This window comes from Melospiza melodia, chromosome 4, assembly GCF_035770615.1.
Source record: "Melospiza melodia melodia isolate bMelMel2 chromosome 4, bMelMel2.pri, whole genome shotgun sequence".
Classification (NCBI taxonomy): Eukaryota; Metazoa; Chordata; class Aves; order Passeriformes; family Passerellidae; genus Melospiza; species Melospiza melodia.
In genome coordinates, this window is record NC_086197.1 from 19,332,807 (window position 1) to 19,348,055 (window position 15,249).

A 15,249-nucleotide genomic window follows, 5' to 3' on the forward strand; every position below is an offset into this window, starting at 1 on the left:
AGTAAACTTATTCCAATTGCTTGGAAGACATATATGAAACACTACCTAAGATCATGAATATTTTTATTAGCATTCAGTAGGGGTTTTATCACTAGGCTCCTTTGGTTGCTAATATTAATCACTGGTGGATCTACATAAATTTGTAACAGCTCAACAGCTATGCCTCACCAAGGTTATTAATTGAAGAGGTGCTGATTGTGTTAAAAGGTGTTTCTGGTGAACTGCATAGTTCTTGTTCAGTATCCTTTTTTCATGTTACCTGTTTTTCTAACAGCTCTTAAGAGAAGCTGATTTTAGGAAGTCTGCAGTGTTGTGGGAGAAGTACATGAGTTCTCACCACAGTCAAACAAATGCTGTAGAAGTTAATATTTTATATTCACTGCTCTGTACTGCAGTGGTAAATTTCTCTCTTATTCTAATTTAAAATCCTATTAGTAACTTACAACTTTTGCTCAACTGTAATGTTCTTAAGCCATTTTTGTGTTCCATGTGTTGTCTGTGGGTTGTGACCTGTCTGGTGCTGAAGTACCTGCAGCCTGTGGTGGGCCTGCTGGGAAGTTTGTGGTTCCTGGCACATGAGCATGCAGCTGAGAGGAAGGGTGTGCCTCCCTTGAACACACCTTTGGGAAGAAGGGCACCATGGACTCACATTCTGGGCAGGAAAGAGAATTATCCAAGTAGAAAAATTGCTGCTGCCTGACACATTCTGGTTTGGAGTGTGAGGAGTGAAAAGAAGGACCCATTCTGAACCTCTTCAGCAGAGCTACTGCAGCAGCTCTGCACAGCTCTTTGTGCCTTCTAAAATTAAATCCAAGATAAATAAAAATGTTTTCCCTGCTGTTTGAGATGAAAAATCAAGACCATCTCTTCTGGTGCTCCAAAACTTAAAGCTTTCACAGTATAAACACGCAAAGGACCAAAAAGTGTGCATGCATCAAAAAGGGAATTGTGGCTCTGTAAAGGAAGTGTGAATGGCCTTAAACTTGGTTATGAGTAACTTCTAGCAATATATAAAATACTTGTGCAACATGATGAAACTGATAGAAGTGCCTGTGAAGTAGACGTGAAACAAATGGACTGAATCATTGATTTTCACCTTTTTTGTGCAGCATTTACAAAAGTAAATGGATGGAGGAAAAAAAACCCAACCTCTTTCTGAAAAAGTACAAGTACAGGAGAGGTTGCCTTGCCTAATTCTTCATGGTTTTTCTTCTGTAATACTCATTTGCTAGAACTTGGTCTTTTCAAAAATGGTTGTTTTCCCTTCCCCTAAGTCTTCAGCCTAAAATAATGATGACTCAGCCAGTACAGGAGCACATCCATAATCCATTGCTTGCTGGGAGCATTAGCATAACTATTTTGTTCCAGAAAATACAGCCTTCTCCTTTCCATAGCTGGGATAGAAATAAGCACTTTCCTACCTCCCTTCTAACCTGTGCTCTGTCATTTAGGAATAGGCATGGCCTGAAGACTGCATTTCATCAATCACAGGGACTAGACAGATTGGGAGTCAATCCTGAAGCATTACAGCAGGTATAATGCAGTAGCAGCATTTAAGGGAGGAAGGAGAGTTCTGGCCATGTTCTGAAGGGTAAGGATAGGAACATTTATGCTTTATACAACTATTGGTATAATGGTGTTTTATGTACATCCATTTTATTTACAAATTACCAAGTTCAACTAGATCTTTATTTTCAGTTTTCCCCTTAAATTTTTTTTCACCATTGAAACTGCTGTGTCTTGTTACAAAATTCACTCTTTTCCTGAGGAAATGAACTGAGTGCCCTCAGAAGATGTATGTTTTAATTCTTGTTTGGAATAAACCTGGTTAGCTGACCTCCAAGGGGCTAACTGAGAGTAAAAACTAACCTCTTCCCAATCCTGAGCAGCTTCATTAAGGGCCACTGTTTCTTTATTTTGCAGTGCTTTAGCTATGCCTGTCTTTAATTAGACTCTGCTATGATGTATTCATAGCTGCTGAGCACTGCTGTGATAATCACAAGCTATTTTGTAAACAGGCTGACCCAGTTGCTGTATATATCCTATAGGGAGTGCAGCTATTGCCAGAACCTCTCACTATTGCAAGCCCTGCAGACAGGCAGAAGCTCACTTGCATGTGACTGTACTTTGTAATGGTGGAAAGAAAATAAAAACCCTCAGTGTTGCTTTCTGGCAGAGCTACCAGTTTGTTAAAATCTGTGCTCTGCTCAGAAAAGTAATAACTTGAACAAAGTTTCTCCTAATGTGAAAAGAGTCTGTTCTACTCATTAAAACAGCATGCTGGGTTTGCACAGCTCAGAGTGAAATGCACCTGAATTTCTCTAAGGTTTTAGATAAATGCTTTGTCTTGCTTGCCTTTGCTTCCCCAAGAGTAAAATTAGAATAATGATCACTTGATGAACAGCATCATGAGGTTAAGCTGCTTCCAGGCTGGGAGTTTACCCCAGGAGAACCCTGCCATGGGCAGCTTAGTCTGGCTCCTGGGGTGGCACTTGGAGCTCTGCTGGTTCAGAGACATGGGTGTATGCAACAGCTGAGGACATTTTTAACACATAAGATAAGTGTGGTATAGTTCCTTTGTTTGCTGTTCTACTTTAGATGCTTAAAATGTCAAATGCTGAAAAAATCGTGGTTTGGTCAGAAAATAAAAATTTTTTTTAAAAATCACAGTTATTTCTTAAACTATAAATATTTTTGAAAATTTGAAGTATCTGTGTACCTCTTCCTCTACCACTTTGAGTTTGAAGGCTATTTTAGGATAATTTAAAAAAAAAATCAACAAAGACTGAAAAGATACACAAATTTAATGCTTTATGATTTTATGTTTTTGAAAAGATTCACAAATTTGAAAGGCTGCTTTGATGAGGGAATGACTGTGTTTTGTGTTCTTTCTTTTAAAGCAGAAAGGATAATATGCAAGGAAAAGAAATGCTATGGGGATCTCAGATCAATTTCCTTAAACTCAGTCCTCCTCTGTAACTGATTGTGGAACTTCTTGTACAGTCCCTTGGCAGTAGATTCTGAAAAGGAAATCCTTCAAGGGGACATTCTCTGTTCATCATCTTGATACTGAGTTGTGTGAGAGCAGAAAGTCTTCCTGGTTAACCTCCTGTAGGTACAGCATCATTTCTCTAAACTGTCCAAACAACAAAGGAAAATTCAAAGGTTCTAGTAAAAATTTAAGAGGAAAAAAGAATGTATGAGGCAAGTAAGAGAAAGCAGAAATGAGAACAATACCCCTGTCATAAATCCTAGAGGTAAAACTTGAATTATGTGTGTAGGTCAGCTATTTCAAATGGATCTTTCTGTGCCTGCACAGCTGGGGTAGCATGAAAAAAGGTCGTTTTGTCTTTTCACTTCTTTCTTTTCCATGTCCTTTTCCTCAAGTACAATAATAAAAACAAAAATTAATAATAATTATAATAATAATTATGATGATTATGATTATGATTATGATGTCTTCAATACAAAGAGGAAGGAACAGACAGGAAAACATCTGAAAGAATTTCTTGTGAAGGCTCAGTCACAGTAGAGCACAGCAATAATGTGTTCAAATGGGGAGGAGCATGACTAGACAGATGTTAGAGGGACATCACCACCACACTGGCTGGAAGTTATTTAGGGTTGTCTAAGGGAATAAATATGAAGTCAACAGCATGATGATCATGACATCAAAGTGTCTTTATGCATACTGTGTTGAATTGCTCTGGGTGGAATACTGGGGAAAATTCCACAAAGTGAAGTACTTAGAAAAACTGAGAAGATTCCCAAGAAGAAGGTTTGGTTTATGTTGTCTGAGTCAGGCACAGCTGGGCTGAGCCAAGTGTTATAAAATATAGCACTGAGACCACTTCTCTCCTGGAGCAGGAGGAGGCAGACTGGATGAGCTAATACATTTTCTCATATCATAGCTAGGTCTTTGAAAACAAATCTCACCAAGAGCTAAAAAAGGATTTTTATATCCATTAGGTTTTCTGTCTCTGCTTGAAAGTACTTCACTTCATCCCAGGGCTCCTGAAGCTGTTTGTAAATATTTCATAGAGTTCAGAGGGTCTCTCTCACTTCAGTTGTTGTTTCTGTGTTTCTGATGTTTGCCTCATGGGCTGCTTCAGTAAATAGGCTTTTAATGGTTTTAGGAACAAAAAGCACCTGAGGTCCAGCAAGTCTAAAAGCCATCCTACTGCCACACACAGTGCTGTGTTGCTGCAAATACATCATTGTGAGTGCAGCACATCCCTCTGTTTCCACTACAGTCTTGCCTGGATAAAAGTGAGTGGGGTCACTTGCCTCCCACCTTTCAAAACTAGATTTCTAAAATGTGATTCCAGCTTAAAACATCTCCAGAAGTGGCCTCACTTTAGAAGCTGCATAAATACTGAGGATCTCCAACTGGTATCAGTGGGATTTACCTTGTGTACAGATAAATCCAATGCCAGCCTTGGGCTGATAGTGGCCTCTTAAAGACAAATCCTCATCTCTCCAAGACACTGTGCATGCCAAAGGTGCTTCCCCAGTGACATTCCCCAGCTGGACCTGATGATCCCTGTGGGTTCCTTCCAGCTCAGCATCTGTGATTCCGTGTGGATCAGAGCTGTGTAACACCCTCTGGGTGCCATGCACTGGTTTCTGCAGAGAAGAGAGTTTCAGTGGCTCTAGGAGAGCCTCATCCATGAGAGGCTGTGCTGGCACCTGGTGATGGTGAATTATTTACAACCAGCCACCACTACAGACAAGGTGAGACAGTTGTAATTTCTATACTTGTATGCAAAGGAGCCTGTGCAACAGGCAGCATCAAGCTCAGAGCGTTTCTGAGGAGCAACAAGCAATGAGGGTATTGCATTCAGTATTGACCTGGCTGGGTAACAGGAAATTCATTGCATTTTTTTTAATTATGTGTAGGTAAGAGTTGTTCATGAGCTCTAAACCTCACAAATGCTTTCTGAGTCAACAGCATAAATTGAAAAGTGAGAATTAGGCTACAGTATGTCAGGGTTGTTACTGGCAACTGGAAAATAACCCTGTGGCCTCCTTAGTTTTCTTCTTGTGCAGTTATTTCTGCTTATATGCTATGATGCTTGCCAAAATACTGCTCTGTTGCCTGACACCAATAAAGCCAATGGCATGGTCTGTCTCCGTATTTTCAAGCTCAAGTTGTTTGATAGCATCTTCAAGTTAATTAATAAATATTATTGCCCTCTGAGGACAGATAGTAAGGTATTGACTAGGCATGCAAACCACTTAAAAATCAGATGAAATTAAGCCCTAAGCTGGAGTCATTGTTGTGGTTTGACCCCAGCTGGCAGCCAAGCCCTACATAGCCACGCACTCACACCCACCCCAGAGGGATGAGGAGAGAACTGGAAGGATAAAGGGTGGAAAACTCATGGGCTGGGATAAAGACAGTTTAATAGAGAAAGCAAAAAGCTGCACATACAAGAAAAGAAAAACAAGGAACTAATTCACTGTTTCCCATGGGCAGGCAGGAGTTCAGCCATCTCCAGGAGAGCAGGGCCCCATCCCATGTAACAGTGACGGGAAGAGAAATGCCATCATTCCAAATGTGATCCTTTCTTTTTCTCCTTCTCCTTCCTCCTTCCTCCTTTCCTCCTGTTCCTTTTTTCCTCCACCTTTATATATTGAGCATGGTGTCATGTGGTCTGGAACATCTCTTTGTTCAGTTGGGGTCACCTGTCCTGGCTGTGTTTCCTCCCAAGCTCCCAGTCACTCCCACCAGCCTCACAAAAAGCAGAAAAGGCCTTGGCTCTGTGTAAGCCCTGCTCAGCAATAACAAAACCATCTCTGTATTATCAACCCTGTGTTCAGCAGAAGTCCAAATCCCAGCCCCATACAAGCCACTGTGAAGAAAATTAATCCTCTCCTAGCCAAATCCAGCACAGTCATTTAGAATACCCCAGAGGAGGGTAACAGAACTTGTGTTCATTTACGAAAACAAATGTGTCTTCCAGAGAAAGAGGTCTCCTTATATCCAAAAGGAATAACCACATCCAAGAGCCTTCAGCAGAACTGCAAGCTTCAAGCAATCCACAGCATCAAAAGCAGTGAGAGGCCATTGGCCACTGCACCAGAAATTTTGCCTGTGGCCAAGGGCATACTCACAGGAATGAGGATACAGCAACATGGTTAGGAGACTGTCCTAATTCCCACTTGCTTGGTGAGCAGCTTTCTTTTACAGGAGAGACTAAATGTCTGTGAGGCTTGTGTTGTCTTGGTGGCAGTGAGGATTAAAAGACAAGGACAGATTATGAATGGTGATACTGACTCGGTCAGCAAAAGACTGATGTTTTAACATGTAAGACATGCATGTGTGTATTACAATAAAAGCATTCATTTACAGAAGTTATCCATCCTATCTGACCTATCCCTGAAGAACAATAACTCTTAAAACTCCAGCAATGTGGAATATTGCCCTGAGAAACCTGATATGTCACCATGTTCTTGCTCTCCCACATCAAAGCTGCACTTTCTGTATTTGATTCCTGTTATTGATTTAGATTTTTAAACTCTTGAAATATCCTTTCTTCAGGCCAATACCAACCCTAATGGACTTTTTCTTCTCTGAGAAGAGACTGGAAACTGAAAGGTGCAAGTTAGTATCTAAACTTTTATTAGATCAGAGATGTAGATAGTCAACATGTCTGTGAAATGCTAGAGATTCAAATAACAGCAAGTAGTCAGGCCAGGGGAAGCTCAGTCACTCTGGGTATTATGAAGGAAAATCCTAAGACTGGAATATAATTGGAACAGTCATTTTCTGAACAGTAAAATGATTTGATTGAGGTGGCATCCTTTCCTGCCCTTTCTTGGAACACATTCAATCATATTAGTGGGGGGGGGTTTATGCCTAAATGGGATGGGTTTGAGTTGTAAAATGTGATTATTCACACTGCAATAATAATGTGAGGCATATAACACTGTTTAGTCCTTAAAGCTGATCAGCTTATCACTGTCCAACACAAAGGACTCAGAAATCAGATATCTGAACAAGCTGAATGTGTTAAAGCAGTGAAGCCTTAAGTAAGGGATGCTATGGGAACAGGAGGGTCTTGACCAATCTTTGCAAACATTAGATGTAGTCATGGTTTTAGTAAAGTACATCAGGCAGGAAAACCAGTGTTCCTTGCTCCTTTGTTTCCCTGTTTTCATCTGCTTCTCGTTTCCTAGGAGAGCTGCATCTTCTGCTCCAGTGTCTATTGGACTGCATTCTCCCTCCATCTCATCTTCTACCCCATCCCTCCCCTTCCTTTTCCCCTGGCTGCCACTTCTGTTCCCTTCCCATAGTGGTTTCAGGGCTCCTGCTGTGATTTGAGGGCCCCTCAAATGCCACATAGGTGGGTATTTACACTGCTTTTGAATAAATGTTGGTTTTTTTCAGTTTCCCCCACAGGGACAAGAGTGAAGGCAGGAAGCAGCAGGGAGAGCAGCAGAGCACTCACATGGTGGACCCCAAAGTCTCAATCTAGAATAGGCTATTATTTTTATATAAAATAAAGCTTGTTAGGTCAACATTGCTTTTAATGATAGAATGAAAACTAAGTTAAGAATCTGGTGGATTCACATTTTTTTCCTTGTTTTCCCTACTCCTGTTTTACTGGCAGTCTCCACCCATCCTCATTGCTTCTACTCATGTATTTAACTCAGTGGCAAAGATCAATGAAATATCCATCAGCTGAAAAAATCACAGATAAGAGTGTTCAGCAGCAAAGTTCCAATCACCATCTGAATATTAACTTATGTCACACTGAAGGTATGAATATTTCAGGTTTAGCAGATTAGAAGTGTCCTGAACTAGTTTTCAGGAAGTTCCAAAGGAAACAATACATATGCTCTGTACTGGAAAAGTTTAAAGTAAAGAACAAGGGAAAAAAAAAAAAAAAAAAAAAAAAAAAAAAAAAAAAAAAGGAAAAAGTCGCCTTGTTTTTTCTATTGCCTCAAAGTGGATCAATCAGATAGCAATCCCTAGAAAAATGAAAACATGTATAGTATATCTTAGAGTGGGAGAGATAATAAACTGCTATGGGCACTAAAGAGCTGCAAAAGAAAAAAAATATATCTGGGTTATATCCTTAAAAATATCTCCTACATTCTTTTCCTGGAGAGCAAAGTAATTTTCTTAGGTGTGTATGATTCTGACTACTAATCAGAAAATGACTGAACTCTGGACAACAGCCTAATTTTTGTTCTGCTTCATTTTGTTCTCCCTTCCTGTCCAAGGTAACAGAGAACACAACTGGTGTCATTAGAATCTGTGTTTTTACAAATTATGTAAAAACATAATTTGTAAAATTCTGTTTTTGTAAAATTAATGTATTTCTGCTGTTATGAGTGAGAATTTAAACCAGCACTTTCAAATGTGCATGGGCCAAGCACAAATGCTACAATTTACAGGACAAATACTGAATTTTCAGTGCATGAAAAGGGTAAGCAGTTTTTGAAATTTGGATACATTTTAAGTGCACTTCAGACATCCTAAGCTGAAGGTGTATCAAATTTTCCCACCACTTAAAAAAAATCATATCAATTATCACACCAATATGCAAATCTTGTAGTTTTGATTAAGACAATGGAAGGCTGGAGTTTTTTGAGATATTGTCTTCTCTTGAGAGTATATAATAAAGGAGACCAAGATTCAGTTTCATCTAATATTTTTTTTGCATATTCACATTTTGGAGCATTTCATGAAGATCTTATAAAGTTTTGGTGATCTGTCGTGGATTTTTTGGGTTATTTGTTTGTTTGGGATTTTTGGGTTTTTTGTTGTTTGTTCTTTGGTGTTTTCTCGATTGGTTGGTTTGGTTTTTGGTTGTTTGTTTTGGGTTTTGGTTTTTTGAGAAGAGATGAAGTGTCCAAATGCTCACAATGAGACAGCTGTACTCAGGTAATCATATATAGATACATATATACATACACATTTTCTTACTGACTGCTCAAAACATTGTTCTCTGAAAGTGCAGGTGTTGATTAGATCAGACAAATGTTCTGGTGGTGGGCAACCTAGGTGGAGAGTCTTGGTCTTTTAGCAGCTGGATTTGTTTTCTCATCCAAAATGAAATTAATTTAAAAAATTCTGATGAGGATCAAACCCCAGTGTATAACCAGGAGTTTGGTGGGAGGTGGCAGGTTTACATTTACAAGTTTGCATTGCCTGCTGCCATACCAGATAAACTGGCTGTGCTGCATTGCAGGAGTTAACCAGCCAGTGCCCCACAGATTTGATAGCAGAAACCTGCCTTTCACATCTAGGTTGTAATTTGATTTTGACCTATATTGATTATAAAAGCTAGTCTCTGTAGAAGGTGTTGATGATATCAATTATCAGTAGATAGGATTTCATATCACCAAGAAATAGCTACAGTTATTAACTATTTATCTTTCACCATGATGCATCAAGCAGAGAGGCCAAGTAGCCACCATGTGAAGGAGTAGAAAATTCCATTTGTCACTAGATGTGGATTCCCCCAATCAAAAGGAAAACATAGTATGAGTAGTAGATTTTTGTCTCCTTTCTACACAACAATCTATTAAAGTAGTTCTTAGGTATGGTTTGTTTTTTTTTTTTTTTTAATCTCATGTATTTCTGGAGGCAGTTCTGCTGTGTTTCCAGCATTGGACAAGACTTCTCAATATCAGAACTGCAGCTCCTCAGTGAAACATCAAATGTGATAAGAAAATCTAGAAGAATTCAAAGTGAATGCAAATCTACTGGAAATAATCAGAACCTCAGAAGAGAGACCCAACATCACTAAAAGCAATGGGAAAGGTTTTACAAGTTACAGAGTGATAGTAGCCAACTAATTCCACTGCTGGGATTATGCCCTGCACATAAATTGCTTGGGGAATAAAAAAAGGCTTTGACTACATTCTGTAGGGGGATAGAATATAAGAAAATAAAGATAGTGTAGAAAGTAATCTTACCCCTAAAGAGTTGCAGCTGGGCCAATTATCAAAGATTAAGAACAGGCCACAGCTGTAAGCAATGAGAAGAAGAGTGCTATAAAAGAGTGGGGTGGGTGGTTGAGATGGGAACTAGAGTCAGATAGCTGCTTTGTCAATAAGAAAGAGTCAGAGCCCTGAGGAGGAGATGGCCATGAGAAACACTGAGAAGGTATGGAACTTTTACTATAAGGAGACAACAGTACAGAGCCCCTGCAGTAAGATGACAATATTCTGCACATTGAGATTAATTATTCCTTGGTAAAAGCTTCGTGGAAATGAATGGCCTTACTCTGTTAGTTAACCTCTATTGCTCTGTTGGCATTTCTACAACAGGCTATGTGCTGGGAGAGCCGTCTCCCATTACCTCTGCTGCCTTTTCCTTCAGAGATCAGAGAGATGTGGCCCAGTGCTCAGTCCTCAGCATCGGTGTTATTTTCCAGAGTTTGTGAGCATTTTTTCACTACCATTACACATTCCCACTGTGTAGCAGGAATTGCTGATAATTATCCTCTTCATTAATGTGGATATTAGAGAGAAACTTCTAAACTTGGCCAACTGCTTAGTCTGTACATTTCATTCTTACGTACTTGGGTAGCCTTTCTGTTGACTGCACTGCAGGGCTCCAGCCATAGCAGACCCCAGGCTCCTCTCTTAGCAAGCATAGCCTCTAAAAAAATCAATTAAAATCCATTGAAATATTAAATTTGAGTTGCACTTATTTACCAGTTGCAACACTGCCAGTATTGAACTGTATTTGAAATGCTTTTCCACAGCAATGGCCTGCAGTGTGAAAGGTGAAATACAAACCTCAATTCTCTCACCAGCAATATACGCTCAGAGCTTGTGTGGTTACATGTTCACAACTGAAGTGAAACAAAGATAAGGATCCTGCAGTTGTAGCTTTCAACCTGGTGTATTTGAGCTGGCTACCATTAAATACATCGGGCTGTGTTAGAACAGCCTTTCTCTCAAGTCCTGCTGCTGTTCTGGTCCATCAGCTTATCTTTGCAATACGCTCAAATACAGCTGCCCTTTTTTAATTTATAATTAAGACCTTTTCAGCAGGAAAGCAGCTTAAACCACCTGATTTAGCAGGTGTTTTATGCGTGTGAGCAGCATTTCCATGGGTGTGGCAGACAGGGATTAGGCACAGCTCGAGGCTTCAGATGGGAGCACTCGGCCCGTGTGGGGAGCGATGGCACCGGGCAGGAGGGGGGAGCGCTCTGGGGCCAGCAGCGGTGTCCCTGAGAAGGGGTTCCCGTGTCAGAGCCAGGCATCGGAGCAGGTCCGGAGCCAGAGCCGACCCTTCCCTGGCGCGGAGCGGCTGTGTGAGCACAGCACAGCGGGGGCAGCCAGGGCCTGAGGGGCTGTCAGTGGGAACCCACGCTGTGCTATCGATCCCGGGATCCATTATCGCAGTTATCAGCGGGGTCACAGCCCGCAGGTGACCCTGGCAGTGTTCAGCGCGCCTGTGGCTGCCGCACGCGGCGTGTCGGGGAGGATTCACCCCAGAGCCGCAGCGCTGCCGAGGGATGCCCGGCATCCCCTTCGGTCTCCTTTGGATTCCGCCGGCACTCCGGGTTTCCCCGCTGCCGGGAAGGATCCGCAGAGCCCCCGGCAGGGGTGTTTAAGCCGGTCCGCCGCCGGCTGTGCTGTGCGGGGCTCCTCCTGCCCCGGCATTCCCGGTTCCCGCTCCCGGGGCCGGCCCGGCGGGGGCGGTGCCGCCATTGCGCTCCCGCGCCGCCAGGGGGCGCTGCGGCGGCGGGCGGGGCGCGGGGAGGGGGCGGGGCCAAGCCCACGTCCGAGTTCCCAGGGCGACGGGGCGGTCGCGCCGTGACGTCACGGTGCTTCCCGGTGACGTCAGGCGGGCCCATGCGCCGTGGCCGCGGCGATTCTGTGTGACGTCACGAGGCCGGCCGTGACGCGCCGGCGGCGCTGGGAGCGGGCCGGGACCGCGCTCGCCGCCCGCCCCTCGCACTACGGGTCGCGGCTGGGGCCGCCCCGGTGGCGGGGACGCGGCCGCCCCCGGCCCCGCCCTCGCCCCGCCGCTCCGGCCCAAGATGGCGGCGCTGAGCAGCGGCGGCAGCGCCGAGGGGGCCTCGCTCTTCAACGGGGACATGGAGCCCGAGCCGGCCGCGCTCGGCGCCGGCTACGCGGGGGCCGGCAGCGGGGACCCGGCCATCCCGGAGGAGGTGAGGCCACGCGGCGGCCGCCCGCCGCCGGGGCTCGGGCCCGGCCGTGCCGGGGGCGGCCCGTGCCGGCGGGGGCAGGGAGCGGGGGCCGCGGCGCGGAGGGCGCGGGGCCCGGCCGGGCTGAGGGCGAGCCCCGCTTGGAGCCGCCGCGTCCCGCCAAGGTGCCGTGCGGGGTTTGGCCATCGCTTCCCCCCGATGGCTTTGAAGCACTCGAAATGCGTTTTAAAGCCGAGGCTAGGTTCGGTTCGCTCTGCGGACGTGCCTTTTGTGGAGGTTTTTTGCACAAAGCGTCTTAGGAAATGTTAACGGACAGGGCATCGTGCAGGCAGCGAGGATGTCAGGCCTCTGCTCGGTGTCTCTCCTACATACTTCCTGTGTTTTTGGGGCTTATTACTTAACTTCCCAATCCCACGGGGAGCGAGCGGCACTACCTGTTTTGCTGGGGCTGAAGTGCGAGTTGCGAACGCTTCCGAAATGTTTTCGAAAGGGTGAATAAACTGTGCGGCAACAACACAAGGTGCTTCGCAGATTCGAGCGCTGTAGGCATCCAAGGCAGACCCACCTGCCAGATGCCATGCCTCGAGTCTGTTCTGGAGGTAAATACAGATGCCACAAGCTCTGCTGTTTTGTTCTCAGCCTCACCGGCTGGAGAGTGTTTCGGCTCAGCTTTCCCTGGAGTGTCTGTGCAGTCGGTGGGAAACCTCTCGTCTCCGAGCAGCCCTGGGGCCCTGCGAGGAGCCCAGCCCACCTGGGAGCCTCTCCTTTCCAGCCTCCAGCTGGGAAAATGAGCTGGCTTGGACCAGCTGTTCTCTGAGGGGTCCAGTTTGATTCCCAAATCCCCAAAGATTGGGAGGGGGATTTATTTATCCATTTTATTTATTAATAGTGTACTGGATTATAGTGGAATTAGTGGGTTGGGAAGTTTGAGAAGTGCTGGGTAGATGGCCAGAAAGGAGAAGTAGGGAAAGAGTCTGTCCCTATGGATGTTTGCAAGATGTGAGGTTGATTCTCTCATCTTAAGGAGTTCCTGACTTGCTTGCTGAAGGTAGGCAGAATTCAGCAGTACACATCTATTTTACACCTACCCAGCATGGTGATTACACGCCTTGAGTAATGCCAGTCCAGTCTGAACTTCCCTGAGTAAGGAGAAACTCTCAGCTGGTTGGGAAACCCAGGCACCTGAAGAGTGGGCTTAACAAACGCATGCTTTTAGCAGCAAAGTGAGGCTGAAAAGCTTCTGAATTTCTCAGTTATTTCTGTCATTTAAAAAAAAATATGGAATTAATCCAATAACTGGTTTATATTGTGGCCCTTGAAATAATAACACAATACAACTGAGCTGCTTAAACTGAAGTATAGGAGAGGAGAGAGGGAAAAGCAGTGGCAGGAGGCAAGAATATTTTTTGAAAAACAATTTTCACACTGAAGGGATGGTTTGTGAAACTGCTCTAAGTCACTTGAACTTCAGAAATGTTTGAGACTGTGTCAGTCATTAGGTTTGATTCCAAAGGGTAAATTACATAGTGTGGCTGCTCCTGCTTCCATCCTGGATGAGGCAGAGATAAGTGGTCCAGCACGAGGAGCACCTGCTGAGCAGGAGGGTTGATGGCTTGTCAGGTGTAAGTATTTAGGAAGTGTGTGGGGGACAGTCTTGTATTATTTAAAAGCAAACTTCTTCTGCCTTGGAAATACTCAAACACATGGGTCTCAAGGCAGAGATGGTTGTAGAGTTTTTATTTTCTGATGTGGTTTTGTTCTGTAGTTAACAAGTTCTTCCTCGAGTTGTAGGTAATTACGTTTTGTTTACTGTATAAGTGCACCTATTACTTCACCTAAGCCTGTACCTTAATGGAGTTCAAGCCCAAACAATTGCTGACACAGTTAAAATGGAAACTATCCTTCATTCTAAAACAAGCCAACCTAAAGTGTAAGGCAAGTTCAAAGTGCCATAAGTCAGAGAAATACTGAAGTGCGTGTAACTGACTCATGGCTGTAATGTAAGTACATGTTCTGGTGTTTTGTTTCATTGTTTCAAGACAAGGTAAACCCGGGCTTTAGAGGTAACCTTGCAGTGGAAGCCTGTCAAGGAGCATGACCTTACTTATTTAAGGCAATACCTGAAAAGGTTTCAGCTCCTACAGTCTTTAGGGAATTGCAGTCCTGGTTTCCAGAAGGCAGACCTTCAGTCCTGCGCTCAGTTTCTGCTCTTAGAAGGGGAGCAGACAAGAATTTCTGACAGATGTTGAAGTATCTTGCGCACCTTACTTGTATGTTAGAGCCCTCTGGTAAACGAGATGTTTTGTACTGAGATTGTAATCGAGTGCCCTGTGTTGGTTACAGCTACTTCACTGTCCCTTATGAATTCTCAGGGGCTGAGGCTTTGAAAAACAAATTTAAGCCATATTGTTCAACTCAGTTCTTAATCAAATAGTGAATTTTTACCTTTAAAAGTTGGCTTGGGTAGCCTAAGTGCTGTTACTAAAAATCTTCTGAGTATTGCTAAATCTTTTTTCCCCTATATAAAAATTCAGAGTTGTTTAGGGTGGTTGTCTATGCAGTCATAAAAAAGATACAGGGAAGGGCTACCTCTTGGAGACAGAAGGATTTGGGAAGAGTAGGGGCAAGTGCATTTAGAGGGAATTTGTTCCTCTTCCACTCCCAGTTTGGTTGCTGGGGCTGGGAGGCCTCGGCTGAGAGCTGGAATCTGCAGGCACAGAGGTTGGCTTTTCCCCAGCATGAGTTCTCAGGACAAGGGATTGTTTGGATGGAAGGTTTTCAGAGCATTACAGCGCTGTTGATATAGTAAGGAGTGTGTGACAGCTGGGAGGAAAGGTTCTGCTCTTGTTGCTAGAGATTATTTACACCAACATTAAATAATTCAAATGGGATTTTCTGTACTCAGAGCTTTGTACCCTAAACTGCTCTTTGTAAGACAAAAATTACTCTGAAGGCTGTGAAGTGAGGGGCTGAGCTGCTGGATGGTTGTTTTCTAGGCAGCAATGCAGGAGTTTATCCTGCATGAATATTAGTTATAAATTTAGAAACCTTAATCCTATGAAACAGATTTAAGAGTAAAATGGAGAATGGATGAAAAGATATATAA

The 15,249-nt window shown here is 43.6% G+C and overlaps 1 protein-coding gene across 2 annotated transcripts in view; it reads left to right on the forward strand.

Annotated features, from left to right (window-relative positions):
- Positions 1 to 12,014: 12,014 nt before the first annotated feature.
- BRAF (B-Raf proto-oncogene, serine/threonine kinase) overlaps positions 12,015 to 15,249 on the forward strand; it is an 83,450-nt gene continuing 80,215 nt past the window's right edge. For both annotated transcript variants that reach the window (XM_063154114.1, XM_063154115.1), the window contains exon 1: positions 12,015 to 12,146. In XM_063154114.1, coding sequence (XP_063010184.1) covers positions 12,015 to 12,146 — 132 coding nt within the window. The remainder of the gene's footprint in view (positions 12,147 to 15,249) is intronic.